This window comes from Elephantulus edwardii, unplaced genomic scaffold (genome assembly GCF_000299155.1).
Source record: "Elephantulus edwardii isolate Elephantulus edwardi_28Jun2011 unplaced genomic scaffold, EleEdw1.0 scaffold00056, whole genome shotgun sequence".
Taxonomy (NCBI): domain Eukaryota; kingdom Metazoa; phylum Chordata; class Mammalia; order Macroscelidea; family Macroscelididae; genus Elephantulus; species Elephantulus edwardii.
Window position 1 is genome coordinate 7,207,250 of NW_006399806.1, and position 20,472 is coordinate 7,227,721.

The 20,472-nt window shown below is 37.7% G+C and overlaps 1 protein-coding gene across 1 annotated transcript in view; it reads left to right on the plus strand.

Moving 5' to 3' along the window:
• Positions 1–5,522, plus strand: part of MMP10 (matrix metallopeptidase 10 (stromelysin 2)) — a 39,708-nt gene extending 34,186 nt beyond the window's left edge. The window contains exon 11 of the mRNA XM_006887353.1: positions 5,206–5,522. Coding sequence (XP_006887415.1) covers positions 5,206–5,522 — 317 coding nt within the window. The remainder of the gene's footprint in view (positions 1–5,205) is intronic.
• The last annotated feature ends 14,950 nt before the right edge of the window (positions 5,523–20,472 follow it).

Genomic DNA, 20,472 nt, shown 5'->3' on the forward strand with positions numbered 1-20,472 from the left:
GGGTTTAGGGCTGTTGTGCATAGGGTAGCTATGAGTCGGAAACGACTCGACGGCACATAACAACAACAACAACATCTGTTTCAGTGCAGTATACACAATTTATCCAGTTTTTATGCTGAGTGAAATACCTCAGATGCTAAAGGACAAATATTGCATGGTGCCACTGTTGTAAAATGGGACTGATATCAGGGTTGGGATAAGAATGACAGCAGATTTTTTTCCAATGCAATTCATCTTTTGACTTCTTGTCTGCTAGTACCAAGAGTGTTGATCATGGATCCAAGCAAAACTGAAGCTGTTAACAATCTCATTAGCAAAAAAAAACAAAAAAAAAACTATACACTGTTAAAAAGCTGGGGGTGTGGTCCCTGATAGTTACACTTCTATCTCAAATGTATGCTTCACTGGGGGTTTGTATTCACCAGCAGCTCCATGAGAGAAAAATGGGCCACGTAGTCCTATGCAATTTAGTCTTGGAAACTCAATGAAGTATCAGCAATAAATTGGTTTCAAATTATAGCAATAAATTGAATAATAGGTCATTAGATTGAGTCTAGAACTCAGAAGAAAGTAGATAAAACTATGGGAATTCAGGGCATCAGACAAATCATGGGTATATATGAAACTACAGGAACTCCAAGAAAGGCCATGACACAAGGGTTATTATTGCTGATGTCAGATCTTGGCTAAAAGCAAGAATACCACAGAGACAGACCTTTTTGTTTGTTTGGTTGGTTTTGTATTTATTGCCTGTTGTTGCTGTTATGTGGCATCGAGTCACTTGTGACTCATAGCAACCCTATGCACAAGAGCCCTAAACACCGTTCTATCCTGTGCCAAACTTGCCGTCTCAAACATACTCATTCCCACCACTCCACTCACAGAATCGATCCATCTCATCGAAGGTCTTCCTCTCCTTCACCGTCCCTCCACTCTCCCAAACATGATGTCCCTCTCCAAGGACCAGTCCCTCCTTGCAACATTCCCAAAGTATGTCAGATGAAGCTTCAGAATCCTTGACTCCAAGGAGCATTCCGGCTTCACCTTCTACAGGGCAAACCTGTTTGTTCTCCTAGCAGTCCATGGTATATTCAACACTCTTCTCCAGCACCACAGCTCAAAGGCATCAATTCTCTTTCTATCATCCCTAGTCACTGTCCAACTCTCTGATACATAGCACGTAATTGTAAAGACTATATAGCCTGGATCAGGTGCACCTTAGTCTCCAGCCTAGGCAAAGGAATTTCACTATGTGGGTTATAACAAATTATGGATAACACATTGACAAAAATGAGCATCCCAAAACACTTATAAAACACTACATCAAGAAATCAAAACGGTTCAACACAAATACAAGAACTTACCATCCTAATAAATAGGAAGAGTTAGAATCATGAAAATGTCAATTCAACCCAATTCACAGCTATCTGTAGAAATGATATAGTCTCAATCCACATTCTAGAAACAGTGTTTAAGGAGATGCAAGAGTCAGCCACTAATTTTATAAGGAAAGGATAGAAAACACAGACAAATAAAAGGCAACCGCAAAAGAACAAAATAAAAAAAGGCTTTACAGACTATGTAGCCATAACAGTCCTAGCGGCAGTAGCTAATGCATCAAAATGCTAACTAAAAGGTTGTCCTTTTCCATCTATCAGTTGTTCTATGGAAGAACGGTGGATAGCTTCCTCCTATAAAAATTTGTTGTTATTGTTGTTAGGTGAAGTTGAGTCAAGTACAATCCTACCCACCCTATGAACAACATATCTGAGCCTTGTCATATCCTGTGCCATCTTCACACTAACTGACATGTTAAAGCCCATTGTAGCAATCACTGTTTCAATCCACCAGGTCACCTCTCCTTTGCTGACCCTCTATCTTTCTGAGCATCTTGTTCCTCTTCAAGGAATAGCCCCTTCTAACAGCATGCCCAAAGTACGTGAGGTGAAACCTCATCATCTTTGCCTCCACAGAGCACTCTGACTGCACCCTCTCCAAGACATATTTGTCTGTTCTTTTGGCTGTCTATGGGATGTTAATTGCTCTTCTCGAAGACTGTGGCTATAAGGCTTCAATTACTGTCATAATTTTTCATTGCCCAGCTCTCAGGTGCATAGCAAGTGATCAGAAAGACCATGGCCTGTTTCAGACACAACTTAGTCTTCAAACCGACATCACTACTACTCAATAATTTTCAAAGGTCCCTAACTGCAGACTTTTATAGCCGATATGTCTCCTAATTTCCTAAATGCTGATACCAAGGGTATTTCTTGTGTATCCAAGAAAGATGAAGTTATTGACAGTTTCAGTCATTTATCCATCCATGTTACCTATTGGTCCAGTGGTACAAATCTTTGTTTTTTTGACATTCAGATGCAATCCATATTGAAGGTTGTATTCTTTGAACTTCTGCAACAAGTACTTCAAGGATGGAAAAGAAGGATCAAATTTTGTATTTTCAATGACTTAGTCATTGTAAATGCCTTTTATAAAAGGCATAAGTGGTGACTTTACACGTTATGTGCTGGCCAGGAATCAGATTGACTACATCCGTGGAAGAAATTGTTGGGGAAGCACAATATTGGCAGTCAAAACTAGGCTAGAGGTAGACTGTAGGAGAAATCATCAATTACTCATGTGCAAATTCAAATGACGACAAAGAAATTTAAAATAATTATATGAGAACCAAAATATGATCTTGAAGCTATTCCATGTGAATTTTAGAATCGTCTCTGAATAAGTTTGAGGCATTTAACACCAAAAACAGAGAAACAGCAGTCACAGGATAATATCTAGGATATCATTCTTAAAGACAGCAAAAGGTCATTACAAAGACAGAGAAGAAAAAAGCAAGCAATATGCATGTAAAAAGATATTTAAAAAATTGCATTAGCGTGTCCAGAAGACAAAACATGCCATAGTAAAAGAGCTGAGAAAAATATTTCAAAGGGTAGCTGGAGAATACCAAGCAAAATATTATAATGGAGTGTGCAGAGAGCTGGAACCGGAAAAGAAAAAGAGAAGAACTTGCTCTGTATTTCTTAAGTTGAGAAAACTAAAAAACAAGTTAAAGTCCCAAATGTCAATACTGAAAGATGCTATAGCCAATAAACTGAATGACCCAGAGAGCATCAAAAGAAGATGGAGGGAATACATAGAATCACTGGACCAAAATGAATGGACAGACACTGAAAAATATTAGGAGTATCACATGAGCAAGAGCCAATAGTAATGAAGGAAAGAGTGAAAGATTCATTGAAGTCATTGGCAAAAAATAATTCCTCAAGGATCGATGGGATACCAATTGACTTCTTTCAATTAGCAAATGTAGCCCTGAATGTGCTCACCAATCTATGCCAGGATCCTAGAAGGACAGCACTCTGGCCAATGCATTGGAAGTGATCTATGTTTGTTCCCATTCCCAAGAATGTTGATAGAACAGAATGTGAAAACGACAGAAGAATATCATTAATATCACATGCAAGCAAACTACTACTGAACATCATTCAAAAAACAGCTAGAACAGTCCATATATAGGGAACTGCCAGAAGCAGGATTTAAAAGAGGCCATCGTACCAGGGACATCATTGCTGATGTCAAATGAATCTGGTTGAAAGTAAAGAACTCAAGAAAAATTTATGTTTATTGACTACGCAAAGGCATTTGACTATTTGGATCATAACAAGCTATGGCTAACACTGAGAAGAATGGGAATACCAGAGCACTTAATTGTGTTCATGTGAAACCTATACCTAGACCAGGAAATTGTTGCCCAAACAGAGTAAGGAAACACTTTTGTCGTTGTTGTTGTTGTTAGGTGCTGTCAAGTCGAGTATGACTCATAGCAAACCTATGAAAAAAACATCTGAACCCTGTTCTGTCCTGCACCATTCTCATACTTCTTGACAGACAAGAGACCATTGTTGCAGTCATTGTGTTAATCCACCTGGTTGAGGATCTTCCTCTCCTTTGCTGACCCTCTAAACTTCCCAACATCATGTCCCTTTCAAAGGAATAACATCTCCTAGCAATATGTCCAAAATAGGTTAGTCGAAGCCTCATCATTTCTGCTTCCAAAGAGTACGCAAGCTGCATCTTCTCCAAGGCATATCTGTTCATTCTCTTGACCAACCATAGGATCGCCCTCTTCTACAACACCACAGCCCAAAGGTGTCAATTCTTTTTCTATCTTCCTTATTCATTGTCCAGGTCTCAGATGCATAGCTAGTAATCGGAAAGATTATGGTCTGAATCAGATGCACCTTAGTCCTCAAACTGACATCACTACTCCTCAGTAATTTGGAAAGGTCCCTAACTGCAGACCTTCCCAGTGTAATGTGTCTCCTTATTTTCTGACTGCTAGTACCAAGGGTGTTAAACACTACATGGTTTAAAATTAAGAAAGAGTGTTTCAAGGTTGTATTCTCTCTCCAAGCCTTTTCAATCTGTATGCTGAGCAAATTATTCAAGAAGCTGGACCCTGATACTCAGCAGAATGACATCAAGATTGGTGGGAGACTCATCAATAACCTGCATTATGCTGATGACATAATTTTGTTTGTTTAAAGCGAGGAGGACTTAAATTTCTTCTTGCAGAAGATCAAAAACTAAAATTTACATATTACAGGCTTAAAATCTGGTGGAGTGTCACTACAAGTTGGAATCAACCCAAAGACAGCAGGTTTGGGGTTTTTTTTAATTTATATAACCATTATAATAAAATCATCAGGTTTTTCTACAATAACAAACACAAAGATCAAGAGAACAGAATGGAGAACCCATAAGTAAATCTACCCAGCTATCTTTCACAATTTAATTTAAAAATGTGTAGAAGATGTCAGAAGACATTTTACCAAAGAATAAATACAGATGAATAATAAAAAAAGAAGTAATAAATGCTGTCATATATCATTAGTCATATAGATGCAGATAAAAACAATACTGAGAGATAATTTCACCACAGGACTAAAAGTGTAGAGAGGTTATAACTCTTAAACTATACTGGTAGAACTGTAAAATAGTGCAGTCACTGATGAAAATTCATAGTTTGAATTTCAACTACGAATTTCTGTAACAGTTGGAAAGAGAAAAATTATTTAGCCTAGCAATGTCACTGCCTTCCATAGACAATTTTCACCAAGGAAAAGGAATCATACAGTATACCTGCTATAGAGAATCTACACTCTTTTGACCCCTGTGCTGAAGCAAGTAAGAGTGATAACCTGTTTCTTGCTCAGACTGAGGATTATGTCCATATAAGAATTCAACAGAGAAATGGTAGGAAGGTCATTACAACTGTCCAAGGAATTGCTGATGATTACAATAAAAAGAAACTAGGGAAGGTGTTCAGGAAGAACCGTCCCTGCAATGGTCCTGTCCTTGATCATCCAGAATATGGAGAAGTAATTCAGCTACAGGGTGACCGGCACAAGAACACACGCCAGTTCTTTGTAGAGACTGGACTGGCAAAGGATGACCAGCTTTTCATGGCTTTTAAGGGCTTGTGGCTCTTCGAAGCTTAAGTGAGGGTTTCTTTGAAATGAGAACAAAATCTCCCTTCTATCCTTTGTCACAAGTTTAAAACCTCACAACTTCTATAATGCAACAATTTGGGATCCACTTTAACTTGGATTAGTGTAACTACTTCATGTAATCATCTGAAAAGAGCCATGCTGTCTAGTCTTGATGTCTCTCAATTAAACAGAGGTCATGCAGTCAGCGCCTGACAGTGCTCAGCCTGAAATAAAGCAATAACATGATATTTCAGCCAAAGTCAGGGCCCAAGATCACAGATGGCGATGTCTAAGCCTCCCTGCCCCAAGAGAATGTCCACCTGAGCAGCCTTAAATGGAGCTGAGAGGATGGCGTAAGGCTGATATACCACTAGAGGGAGCTGTGGTAGCAAAAGAAAGATCACCGGTGTCTTCAGTCCTGCAAGGTGGGCAGAGTTTAGGAGTGAAGTGATGGGACATCTGGCTTGCCACCAAGGTCTTTATTCTTTCTAACCAGACATATTCTGTCCCAGAAAACTCCAGGATGTGAGGACAACCTTAGAGTTAAATTTTTTTTAAATATTTTTTTTCGTTTATACCAATTTGCTTAAAAACTTGATATACATTGTTTTTCACACCAAATCTATCCCATTTCCTTTATACATCCCTCCCTCTACCCATCAAATTGTGCGACTTTATGATTAACACACACACACACACACACACACACACACACACACACACACACACCAGTCAATACTCACCCCTGTGATCCTACTCACCTCTACCTTGGAACCACATACGCATTTGACTAATTATCTTTCAGTTTCTACAATAAATACAGTATTTGTTTTAATAGAACTGAGTTAGATTACTTAGCATAATACACTCCAGACCCTCCCAAGTTAGGTAGAAATTTCCAAAATTATTGTGCCTGCATGCTGTGTTGAGAGAAACTTTTGACAAGGGAACAAATTTCAAACTAATGTATGAATAATGGCTAGCTACTGAACGTGCAACTTAATGGCAAAAGCTGACCAATGCCATGTGAAGTAACAACTGGCTCCCTTTCCCCCATTCAGATTTAATGTTATCTAATGTATTTTATCTCTTTTAAATAAAACTTGTTCCAGAAACAAAGCAAACCAAAAAAAAAAGACATTTGTCTTTTGATTTCATGACTGCTGGTGTTGAGAGTGATGACTCTGGATTCAAGCAAGATGACATTGTTAACACTCTAAACCTCCTGCCCAGATGTCAATGATGCCATCAATTGGCCCAGGGATAAGAAGTTTTGTTTTCTTTATGATGAACTTCAATCCATATGGAAGGCTGGATCCTTGACCTACAGCAAATACTTCCAGTCATTCTTATTTTCAGCATGTGCAGTAACAAACATTATCTATGATCTCTCACTAGACCTATGCCTCTCAAGAGACTGGCTCAATGGCCTTACCTTGGCTCTGTTGCAATACATCAAGTACTGTGGCATGGCCGGCCCAGGAGCATCATCTCCCAGTCACTGTTTTCCCTGTGTGTACTAAAGGCTGCATCCCAGACAAGGTTCACTCAGACCTGGGCCAACTCCAGAACCACTGCCTACCAGATTGAGAGGCTGCAGTTTTAGAGTGTAATCCCACCCAGAACACTAGACCACTGACATTGCCAATAAGAGACCCTTTTGCCCCACCACCTGGAGACTGCCCAGCTGAACCTCCTGCTATCTGGTTCCAGGAGCACCAATATTACAGGTACTTTGGGGGAAACACATCTGTATAGCTACACCATATGGGATCCCTTAAGCTCTAGCAGAAGGGACCAGGACAGCTCAAGTTAGGCAAGGATGCCATCTCTGGAAGGGAATAACAGGCTTCCTGGTTTGTGTCATTCAGATACTTTGGTTGAAACATTTCAAGAAGGGAACACAAATATATCTATAGGTCTTTCACAAAACATTGCTGTACTCTGGGTCATTATATAGTTACAACTTAAAATCTACCAAGAAAAGACTTACATAATGTCAAGAAGGCAGCAGTTAGCCTCAGTCATCATAAAAAGAATAAAATAATATGAATATCCCAGATAGAGAAAACCAGAAAAAAATATGTTTGTGTGAAGTTATTTGAACAGCTACAGAAAAAGATGCAGCAATGGAATAAACAATAAAGAGAGCAAATGCCCCAGAGACAGCATTCCAGAAGAAATACATTGATGATGAACAAAATTAACTGCTATAGGAGGAAATGCAAAAGATGGAAGAAAGAATTCATAGTATAGAAAAAGAAGTACAAGAACTCAAACAATCATCACAAGAAAGAGAGGGTACAGACAACACAGTACTGGAAATAACAGAAATGTATGAAAATGCAATCCAGAATATTGTGACCAAATTGGCAGAAGTGCCCAACATGCTGGAAGTACAAACAAGTAGAACTGAAGAGATGGAACAGAAAAGCAATGAGCTGGAAGACAAGAGCCTCAGCAGAAATAAAAGAAAAAATTCACAAATGAGACATTGAGAAAATATTAGAATCATGTAGGATGACATCAAAAGGAAAAACATACATATGATTGGAATTCAAGACCTTGGGCATAACAGGGAAATCACTGAGAAAATTGTGGAAGAAGGACTATAAGAAAACTTCCCAGGTATTTTGAAGAACAGGGAAATCCACATTCAAGAAGCACAGTAAACATCAAAAATACTAGACCCAAAAAGAGAAACTCAAGACATATCATAAGTCAAGTTCTACAAATTACGAAGTAAGGATAGAATACCGTTGAAAGAAAAAAACACCAGACAAGAATCCTATACCCAGTAAAGCTCTAGATCAAATATTAAGGAGAAAATAGATCCTTTGCATAAAAGAAGGAACTTAAGGAATTTGTGAAAACAGGACCAAAACTACAAGAAATTTTAAAGGAAGTCCTTCACATGGAGACACCAAATAGAGTAGATGGATCAGAAACAAAAGAAAAAGAAACACAGCAAAATGGCAAAAATAAAACCTGAGCTGACAATAATCACACTTATTGTGAAGGGACTAAAATTGCCAATCAAAAGAAAATGAGTAGCAGAATGGATACAAAAACAAAGTACATCAATATATTGCCTACAAGAGACACATCTTATAAAAGAAGAGAAAAATAGACTCAAAATCAAAGACTGGGGGTAAAAACACACCAAGTAAACGACAACCACAAAAAAGCAGGAGTGGCAATAATAATCTTTGATAAAGTAGATTTCAGAATAAAAACCACCATAAGAGAAAAGGAAGGGCATTACATATTGATTAAAGACAATATCAAGAAGACATAACTTTGGTCAATATTTATGCACCAAATGATAGACCTGCAACATACATAAAACAACAGTTAACAGAATTGAAGTAAGAAATATACAGTGCTACAATACTTATAGGACACTTCAACACACTATTACCACGAAAAGATAGATTAGCTAAAATGAAATTCAACAAAGATACAGAAGATCTAAATTATACAATCAACCAACTCAGCCTTGTAGATGTATTCAGAGTACTGCACCCAACTAAAACTAAAAATCAATTCATTTTCAAGTGGCCATAGTGCCTTCTCCAGAACTGATCATATATTAGAACACAAAAGAAGCCTCAACAAATTCAAAAGCACTGAACTAGTACAACATATCATCTCAGACCACACACCATAAAACTAGAAATTAACTATAGAAGGGTAAAGATTACAAAACCACATATATGGAAACTGAATAACCCTCTGCTAGAACATAATTGGATTATAAACCAAATAAAGAATTAAAGAAAAAAAGCTCCATTTAACAAATGAAAATGGAAAATATGACATACCAAAACCTTTGGTATGCAGCTAAGGAAGTCCTCTGAGGGAAATTCATAGCAAAAGACATACACACATGAAAAAGGAAGGGGGGAAAATTAATGTTCTAACTCAACAATTAAATTTATAATATTGGAATATTATTAAAAACTATACTGTGATAAATTCAAAATCCTAGAGGAAATGGACAAATTCCTTGAAACTCATGCCCTACCAAGATTGACAAGGACAGATATAGAACACTTGAACAGACCCACCACAAATGAAGAAATTGAGCAGGTCATAAAACGACTTCCCAATAAGAAAATTCCCAGACCAAATGGTTTCACAACTGAATTCTACCAAACATTCAGAGATGATGTCTCATCAATTCTACTTAAATTATTTCAAAAAATTGAAAAAGAAGGAATACTAGGAGAGTCATTCTATGAAGCAAGCATAACTTTAATACCAAACCAGGCAAAGATAATTGCCAAGAAAGAAAACTACAGACCAATAGCTCTCATGAATATAAATGTAAAAATCCTTAACAAAGTCCTAGCTAATAGAATCCAAAAGCACATTAAAAAAAATAATTCATAATGACCAAGTGGGATTCATAACAGATATGCATATGTAGTTCAACATAAGAAAAATAATGTAATTCACTATATTTTAAAAATAACGAGAACCATATGATGGTAGCAATTGATGTAGAAATGGCATTTTTTAAAAAATCCAAGACTCCTTTCTAATAAGACACTTTGCAAAATTAGAATAGAAGGGAATTTCTTCAACATAGTGAAAAGTATATGTGTAAAACCAAAAGCCAACATAATTCTTCTTTTTTTATTTTTTTTTCAACGTAATTCTTAATAGGGAAAAACTAAAAGCATTTTCCTTGTGATCAGGGACCAGACAAGGATGCCCATTGTCACCACATCTAGTCAATATTGTACTGGAAGTGCTCGCTAGGACAATACAACATGAGAAGGAAATAAAAGGCATCCAGATTGGTAAAGAGGTGGTTAAACTGTCACTATATGTACATGATATGATAGTGTACACAGAAAACCCCAAGGACTCAATTAAAAAACTGTTAAAGATAGTAGATCAACTTAGTAGATCAATATCTAAAAATTAGTGAGATTCCTCTATGCTAACAAAGCTCAGAAAAGAAATCCAGAAAGCAATATCATTTACCATAGCCAACCACAAATTGAGATAATTTGGAGTCAACCTAACTAGAGACACAAAAGACCTATAAAAAAGAAAACTGCAGAACATTTCTGCAAGACATAATAAAAGACCTAAAGAAATGGGAAAATGTTCCCTGTTCATAGATAGGGAGACTCAATATTGTGAAAATGACAATCCTGCCAAAAACGATATTCATGTTGAAGTCAATCCCAATATAGATCCCAAATTTATTTTTCAAGGAGATCGAAAGGGATTTTTCCAAGTTTATTTGGAAAGGAAAGAGACTCCAAATAAGCAAAGTACCTCTGAACATAAAAAATGAAGTGGGATGCATAGCACTCCCAGACCTCAAAACCCTCTATACAGAGGTGATAACCAAAAGAACATGGTACTGGTACAATGACAGGCACACAGACCAATGGAACAGAATTGAGAATCCAGAAATGGACCCAGCTACCTATTGTCAATTGATAATCAACAAGGAAATCAAACATATCAAATGGGGAAATAACTACCTCTTCAACAAATGATGTTGGCAAAAATGGACTGCTACCTATAGAAAGCTGAAATGGGATTCTCATCTCACACCATACACAAAAATCAACTCAAGGTGGATCAGAGACCTGGGAGTAAATCCTAAAACTATAAAGTTCATTACGAACTGGGAACAAGCTTAGATGGCCTAGTCTATAGTATACAAAGACAGCCAAATAAAGCCAGAAATGAATGCTCCATCTGGAGAACATAAAATTGATAAACATGACTTTCCGAAGATTAAATCCCTGTGTGCATCAAAAACTTTTTATAACAAAGTGAAAACTTACTGATGGGGAAAAACATTCAGAAATACCAGTTCAGACAAGGGTTTCATATAAAAAGTTTATGTAATCCTACAGGGCCTCCACAAGAAAAAGACTGATAACACAATTATAAAATGAACAAGAGACATGGAAACATTTTCACAGAAGAAAATATTTGGATTGCTGGCACATGAAAAAATGCTCAAAATCACTGGTAATAATAGAGATACAAATCAAAACCGCAATGAGATACCATCTCACTCCAGTAGCAGGGACAAAATTTAACAAGACAGCAAGTAATAAATTTTGGAGAAGATGTGGAGAGATAGGGACTCTTATACATTGTTGGTGAATTGTAAAATGGTAAAACCAATCTTGAAAGAAGTTTGGCATTTACTTAAAAAGCTTAACTTAGAAATTCAATATGACCAGTTAGTCTATTGTTCAGAACATAACTCTAAAAAATGAGAACTGAGGCACGAATGAAGACTTGTACACCAATCTTCATAGCAGCATTATTCATCATCATAAAAACATGTAAACAGCTCAAGTGCCCAACCACAATCAAATGGATTAAAAAATTATGATACAATTCACACAATGCAATACTAAGCAACATGTGGAAGCACTCATTTTGTAAATTATTATCTAACTTTTGAGGGAATGGAGAGCATTATGCTAGATGAACTAACTCAGTTCTATAAAAATAAATATTGTATAAGACCATTATTGTAGAATGAGTATGAGGATTTGGGGGTGCAGGAGGATGGGAACATAGGGATGAGAATGGGCAGGTGGCAGGGGTGGTTAATCATAGGGTAATAAACTTAATTGGTGGAGGAAGGGATAGGTAAAGCAAATGGGAAAGATCTGGTATGAAAAAAAATGTATATAAACTTTGAAAATAAAGCAGTATATATATATAGTTTAAGAAAAGCTTATCTGAAGAAGAAATTTAAAACAAATAAACAAAAAACCAAAACTAACCACATCACCAATGAGTATACATAACTTTGACAGATGGTATCTCAACATGCATTTGCATGTGTGGTAGTCATATCCATCTATACATTAGAACAAATTGGACAATGTTAAGAAATCACCTCAATCACAACTAAACAACCTGAGAGAGGAGATGCTGGTCCTGGAAACTCAGGACCACCATCTCAGAGAATATTAAGGTCAATTATCATAAGATAGTTCACAAAAATAATGTTCTATATTCCCTTTTGGGGGATAGCTTAGTAGTTTAAGCTGCAAAAAACTTGAAAGCAGACTCTGCAAGCAGTGAAGAAACTCAAAGATACACAGCAATAATTAGTGCCACATGTGCCTTCACACACCAATGTCGATAGCTCTAGAAGAGAGCACAATAGAAGGTTATAGAAAAAGAAAGTGAAAAAGTTAATATTAGATGAATTAAAAAGACAGAGAAAGAGATCAGGCTTACTGGATTAAGAAAGAATGATGAACTCTCACCTCCAAGACTTTGACCTTTTGGCCTGGAACAAAGCTCATCCGTGAGGCCTGACACTAAGTCAGGAAAAGGACAGTTCCATGTAGATGACACAACCTTGCTTGCCGAAACTGAGGAGGACCTGAGGCATTTGTTGCAGAGGTCAAGGTCTGCAGCCTTCAATATGGATTAAAGCTCAACATCAAGAAAACAAAAATTCTCACTACTGGGTCGATTGGCAGCATTATAATAGATAATGAAGAGACTGAAATTGTTAACAAGTTCAGCTTGCTTAGCTGTACAATTAACACTCTTGGTACCAGTAGCCAGAAAATCAAAAGGCAAATTAAATTGGGATAATCTGTTGTCAGAGACTGCTCCAGAGTACTGAAAAGCAATGATGTCAGCCTGGAGACTAAAGTGTGCCTGATTCAGACCATAGACTTCACAATTGCTTGCTGTTTTAGAGAACTAGACAGTGACTAAGGATGACAAAGAAGAATTGATGTCTTTGAGTTGTGGTGCTGGAGAAGAGTATAGACTATACCATGGACTACTAAAATACCAAACAGGTTTGTCCTGTTGTTGTTGGCTTTGAGTCTAGCAAGACTCATAGCGACCTTATGAACAAGCCCTTCTATAATTACCGACATTTATCAAAGTTCATAGTGTCCGGAGGCATGTTGTTTAGGAAGTGGATGCCACCCCTGCTTCAAAGAGGGTGAAACCTCTAAGGAGGACCTTAGAGACAAGCATTTTTAAGCTTGGTCTGACATACTTTGGGCATGTTGCAAGGAAGGACCAGTCCTTGGAGAGCGACATCATGTTTGTAACAGTGAAGGGAGAAACATAAGAGAGGAAGACCCTGGATGAGATGGATTGACTCATTGGTAATGAAGGTAAGTGTTTCAGAGACGATGAAGTTGACTCAAAATAGAGCACGGCTCATAGCTGTTGTACATAGGGTCACTATGATTTACAAGAAACTCAATGGCACACAACACCACCAAGGGGTGAATAATAAGACCAGGGAGCTTGAAATTCATTCCATAGAAAAATTAACCATGGGAGAGAAAAAAATAATGCAACACTATTCTGTGGATGTAACTAACAGAGAAGAAAAGAATTGGGGGAAAAAGCAAAAACATACCAATGTCACACAACAAAGGATGGATAAACTATTGAAACGAATTTATCCTTTAAACTTTTGCAGAAATCACATAAATTAAAGTATATCTGAAGCAAATGATGATATTTAATATTTATAGAAACAAAAATAATGACTTGAGTCAAATTCTGTCATTCTATCAAAGAGTTTGTGTTTAGGGATTTTAAAATTTTAAATAGTGAACACAGTGATTGAACTATTCATTTGAAAACTATGTCCAATTGAAAGGAAAGTAGCAGCAACTTTGGTAGGTTACTCTCAGTCTAAACAAATGCATACAATTGAATTCTTACAAGCTAGAGATGTAAGGCCATAAACACTAGGTGGCTAAAACTTAGAACAACAAAACTTTACTTTTTTAAAGAGGAATGTCTTATGACCAACATTTATTAGAACTACAATTTCATGATAGCAAAAAACAGTAAACAAACAAAAGTATACCGCATTTTAATTTATCTTAATATTGTTTTCAATTCTCTATTGACTAATGGTATCCCTCATTGCTTCTACCTAGCATGAATTATTTACAATGTACAACCTTTGTATTGTTGTTGCTATTGTTAGGTGTCATCGAGTCGAGTACAACCTATAGGGACACTATGAACAAAAGATCTGAACCCTGTTCTATCCTGAGCCATCCTCACACTTCCCGACACACAACAGCCCATGTAGCAGTTACTATGTCAGTCCTCCTGGTTAAGGATCTTCCTCTTTTTCATCAACCCACAACCATTACCAGCATCACGTCCTTCTCCAAGGAATAAACCCTTCTAGTAACATGTCCAAAGTATGTGAGGCAAAGCCTCATCATTCTTGCCTCCAAAGAGCTCTCCAGCGGCACCCTCTCCGAGACATATCAGTTTCTTCTCCAGGCTGTCCACAGGATATTCAGTGCTCTTCTCCAACATCATACATCAAAAATGTCATTTTTTTTTCTTTTGAGAATTGATGATAAAAAGTTATTGAAAGTCTTCAAGTCTTTTGCTCATAGGCTCACTATGAGTCACGCTCAACTCGCTAGAAATCAGCAACATCTTTATTCATTGCCCAGCTCTCAGATGCATATCAAGTAATCAGAAAGACTATGGCCTGGATCATATGCTCCTTCATCCTCAAACTGACATCATTACTCCTCAATAATTTGGAGAGTTTCTTAACTGCAGTTTTTCCCAGAGCAAGGTATCTCCTTGTTTCCTGACTGCTGATACCAAGGGTGTTAATTGTGGATCCAAGCAAAATGAAGCTTTTGACAGTTTCAATCTCCTCTCCATCCATCATGAAACTACTTATTGGTCAAGTGGTAAGAATCTTTGTTTTCTTGACATTGCAATTCAATCCATAGCAAAGGCTGCATTCCTTGTTCTTCTGCAACAAGTGCTTCAATTTCAGTAACCAAGGCTGCATAAAACAGGTTATTGATGAGTCTCCTTCCAATCCAGATGCCACATTCCTCTTCATAGAATCCAGTTTCTCGGATAATTTGCTCAACATACAGATTGTATAGGTATGGAGAGAGAATACAACCCTAACACACTCCCTTTTCAGTTTTAAACCATACAGAGTTCCCCTGTTCTGTTCATAAAAACAGCCTCTTGCTTCAGGTATAGGTTAAATACGAGCCACAACTTATCATCCACACAGTCAAATGCCTTTGCATAGTCAATAAATCACAAATAAGATATTATTTTGGTATTCCTTACTTTCAATCAGGATCCATCTGACATCAGCAATGACTGAACATGCAATCAAGATGTCTTAATGACTGGAATGCAAAAGTAGAAAACAGTGAAGAGGGAACAACAGCTGGTAAATATGAGCCTGTTGATGGAAATGAGGTTGGAAAGAGAATGATTGAATTTTATATTTAAAATTATTTATTCATTTCCCTGGGCTGATCACATCCTGACAGCAGCGCTTTTCCCAATTTCCAAGCAAACTGCCGTCCTCTCAGTGTCCTTAAAGAGCTCTTATAAAAGGAAGCTCTTGTTTACCTGCAGGTCATTCTGACCTTCTTTGGGAGCAATCACCTGGCTTCCCTCTCAGACCATTTCATAAAGGCCTCTTAATTTCTTGGGACCAGTTTCTTCTTTTTGTTCTCTCTAAGCTTCCCCCCCCCCCTCGGTGATTTTAATCTGCAGCCCTGAGGCCTGATTTTAACTGTTTTGGTCAAACATTCTTCTAAGTGGTTTAGCACTGGTCTGTCCATTTGTTGTACAGAGGTAACTCATGTTTGCTGTGATGCTAAACAACCGACACTGATATGTCAAATGTAAGAACAGTTACTCATGGTGGACAGTGTTTGGTGGGGCTCCCCATTAAAACAAGCTTGGAAGCAGGAGTGGCATCCACTTCCAAAATAGCTTGCCTCTGGAAACCCTATGAAATTGGAGACGCAATGAAAGTTATACAAGTGTTCAGGTCTTTCGTTCATAGGGTCGCTAGGAGTCATCTACAACTCAATGGCACTTAACAACAACATAGTCCTTCAAATCTGTTTTGGAAAATATTGAGGAAAGAAACCATAGTGCCACTGTTGTAGAATGGGACTGACAATCAGGATTGGGGTAAGAATGAGAAAAATTGGATAAATTATGTATACTGCTTTGAAACGGATGAGGGAGAAAACAATTCAAAAGCAATATATTATATGGTATTATGATTATCATAAGAGTTTGGAATGAAGGTTGCAGAGTGGAGTATACTCGGGGTGGCGGGAGTTAGGGAGTGCGAAAGGATTGTATACCAATGAAGTAAATTTTCTTTTACTTTTGAAAGAGAAGAGTGAACTGGGGGTGAGCAAGGGGTGGGCAGGGAGAAAAGTGCAACAATGAATGAATGGAAATCCAAAATCTCTGCAAATATTCAGTAAAATTAATAACTTTTTAAAAAAAGGAAGAAGAAACCAAACAACAAAATACACTTTGAAATAAAGAGGACTAATTTATATTTACCATGGACCACTAAGAGAAAAAAACAGGCCTGTTTTAGAGAGGGTGAAACCAAGTTTCTCCTTGCAAGCAAGGATTTCAAAACTCCAACTCACATACTTTGGGCACATGGCCAGAAGGGACCAGTTCTTGGAAAAGGACATCATGCTTAGAAAGGTAGAGGGACAGTTCAGGAGAGGAAGACCCCAGATGAGATGGATTGACAGGATAACTGAGGCTATGGGATTAGGTGTGTCGAGTCAGTGAGCCTGGCTGTTGTAGATAGGGTCACTATGAGTCGCAGGTGACTCGACAGCACGTTACAACAATAAACAAGGTACTGCTGAGAGATGAATAATGAATAAGTATAATAGAAGAATTAATGTCTTTGAACTCTAGTATTGGAGAAAAATACCGAATATCCATGGACTTCCAAAAGAAAAAACAGATGTGTCTTGGGGAAAGTTCTGTCAGAGTGCTCGTTGGAGGCAAAGTTTTTTGGGTTGGTTTGTGTGTGTGTGTGTATGTGTGTGGTGTGTGTGTGTGTGTGTGTGTGTGCATCCTTTTTTAATTTTTATTCATTTTAATCAAAGTTTACAGAGACATTTCTCCCTGCCCACCTCTTCCACCCAGTTATCTCTTCTCTTTGAAAAGTAAAAGAAAAATTCTTTCACTGTTATACAATCCCTCCTCCAAATCCCCTCCACTATGCAGCCTTCATTCTGGACTCCTGTGTGACAAAGTTGATAAAGCTTCATCCCACATACGTTGGGCATATCACTAGGAGAGGTTATTCCTTGGAGATACAAAGGTGGAGGGTCAGCAATAGAGAGGAAGACCCTCAACCTAATGGATTGACACAGTGACTGCAATAATAGACTCTAGTGTGTCAGAGATTGTGAGGATGGAACAGGATCGGACAGCTTTTATATCTGTTCTTCATAGGGACTCTATAAATCATACTTGACTCAATATCACCTAACAACAACAAACGGCAAGGAACATATCATTAAACCCCATTAGCCCTCTGAATGAGGTTGTGTCTCCCCTATTGTGGTTGAGTCAGAACTGACTCAAGGCTGACCCTCCAGCAGGTTTTTTGAGGTTACAAGTCAAACTGGAAAAGATTGTCTATCTTTCTCCTGCTGAGGCACTGGTGGATTAGAATGATCAGAAAACGTTAAGTTTTGGGTTATCAGAACAACATACCTCACCCCCAGAGCTGAATGAGTTTATATACATTTCATTTTTATATATGAGAGAAATTAATTACTTTCAACTATTATATATTTGTGAAAGTCATTTAACTGACTTAGAGTCTGATGGTAACTCTCCAACCCTTTGATTTTTCAATCTGACGTCCCTTCTCCATGCTGTATAGCACACAGGTTGATGTGCCTGGATCAGTGATTAGTTCTAACTTGGGGCTTTTGTTCTTGTTGTTGTTAGTGTCATCAAGTCAACTGCAGCTCATACCTGCTCTCTGAAAAACAGATCTGAACCTTGCTTCACAATATGATCAAACCCATCGTTACAGTCTCTGTGCCAATGTATCTTATTGAAGGTCTTACTCTAGTTCTCTGACCTTTGCCAGCATGATGTCTTTTTTGCAAGGACTTTGCATTGCCTACAACATGCTCAAAGTGCATGAGACAATGTTTCTATATTCTTTCCTCTAAGGAGCATCCACTCTGGTTGCACTTCCTTCAGGAAAGACTTGTTTATTCTTTTGGCAGTCTATGGGATATTTGATACTCTTCTACAACAATTCAAAACACTAATTCTACTTCTGTCATTTTTAGTCATTGTCCAAATTTCATATGGATGGAAGCTCAACATCAAGAAAGCACAGATTCTTACCACTAGGCCAATTAGCAACACAATGATGGGTACAGAAGAGATTGAGACTGTTAATAATAACAGCTTGCTTGGCTGCACAATCAATACTCTTGGCACCAGCAGTCAAGAAATCAAAACACAAATTGCATTAGGTATATATGCTGTCAGGGACCTAGCCAGAGTTCGGAGACACAATGATATCAGTCTAGAGACTAAGGTGCACCTGATCCAGGCCATAGTCTTCACAATTACTTGCTATGCATCAGAGAGCTATACAATGACATCATTGAAATGAAAGGATGACATCAGGTGCCTTTGAGTTGTGGTGCTGGAGAAGAGTCTTGAATATACCATGCACTGCCAAGAAAACAAATATGTCTGTCTTGGAGAAGGTGAAACCAAATTTCTCCTTGGAGGATTAGATTTTGAACCTCTGTCTCACATACTTTGGGCACATGACAAGGAAGGACTGATCCTTGGAGAAGAACATCATGCTCAGAAGTATGGAGGGAGAGCATAGGAGAGGAAGACCCTGGAGGAGATGGATCAACACAGTAACTAGAGCAAGGGGGATAGGTGTCAGAGTCACTAAGATTGGCTCAGGATAGGACAGGCTTCAGAGCTGTTGTATATAGGGTCTCTATGGTTCACAGGCAACCGGATGGCACATTAAAACAACAACAAGTAACTTGTTGTAAAGAAGAGTTTTATTTCCTGTTCTTCATTTTACAGCTTTCATATCACACTGGTTAGGAGAGCCCTGGAGAGAGGAGGGTGGGCAACCCCTCTGAAAGAATAGTTTTTTCTGTTGTTGTTTTGCATGTTTAGTATAGAAGAAGTTCTTTTTATTCCTTGGGACATCATGGCCTTGAAATATGCACACAACCTTTAAATTGTGTCTATTAAATTAGAGCAGGGGGCTTTGACACCAAGGAATTCAGATATCCTGGGATTATAATAGTAATTCCCAGCCATATTCTGGGCATTATTTTGCTAATCATAACTGAGCAACTGTAAATTACTGTTATATTAATGTTTTAAAGCACTGAGATAGTTTAATTACAACTTGTAATTAGTTGTTTGCCAATTATTTGTTTGAAATAAATTTGTGTTTGAACAGCTACTTAAACTGTTAAATTGTATTATTCATGACAGCTTTGTACTGTGGAATGTACTTAATAAAAAAATTTTGACCTTTGTCCAATAAATTGCCAAGTAATATCAATAAAGCAAGTATGAGTATTGGGCAGTACATGTAAAAAAAAAAAAAGAAAAGAAAAAGAAAAGTAAAAGAGGAGAGGGGAGAGGAGAGAAAAAAAAGAAAAAGAAGAGTCTTTAAACTCTTGAAGACCACATTCTAACCACTCAATCTCAATTGGTGTGGAGGTAGTACGTGCTGCTAAGGAGAATAGCCCTGCACATTCCTGTTCAGTCTTGAAAGCACATATCTCAGACATAGTAATTTTGTTCAGCATTGACCCTCCCTGACTGCAGAATATCTACAGAGTCCATGAGAATTTGAAATTATTTCCAGCATTTTCACTTTTTTTGGATCAGAATTCTTATTTGGAATCTTTGATCAAAATGTTCAGTATCTCCTCAGGGAGATCTGATCTCATGACAAAGAAGGCAGTTATGCCTTGAGGACACATTCTATTTCTGGCTTTCCTTTTTTGTTTTATCCTGGGAGGCCTGATCTTTTGACCTTTGACCAGACTTGTCAACTTCCTCTCAATAAATACACAAACACATTATCTTATCCTCTTTATATATATAA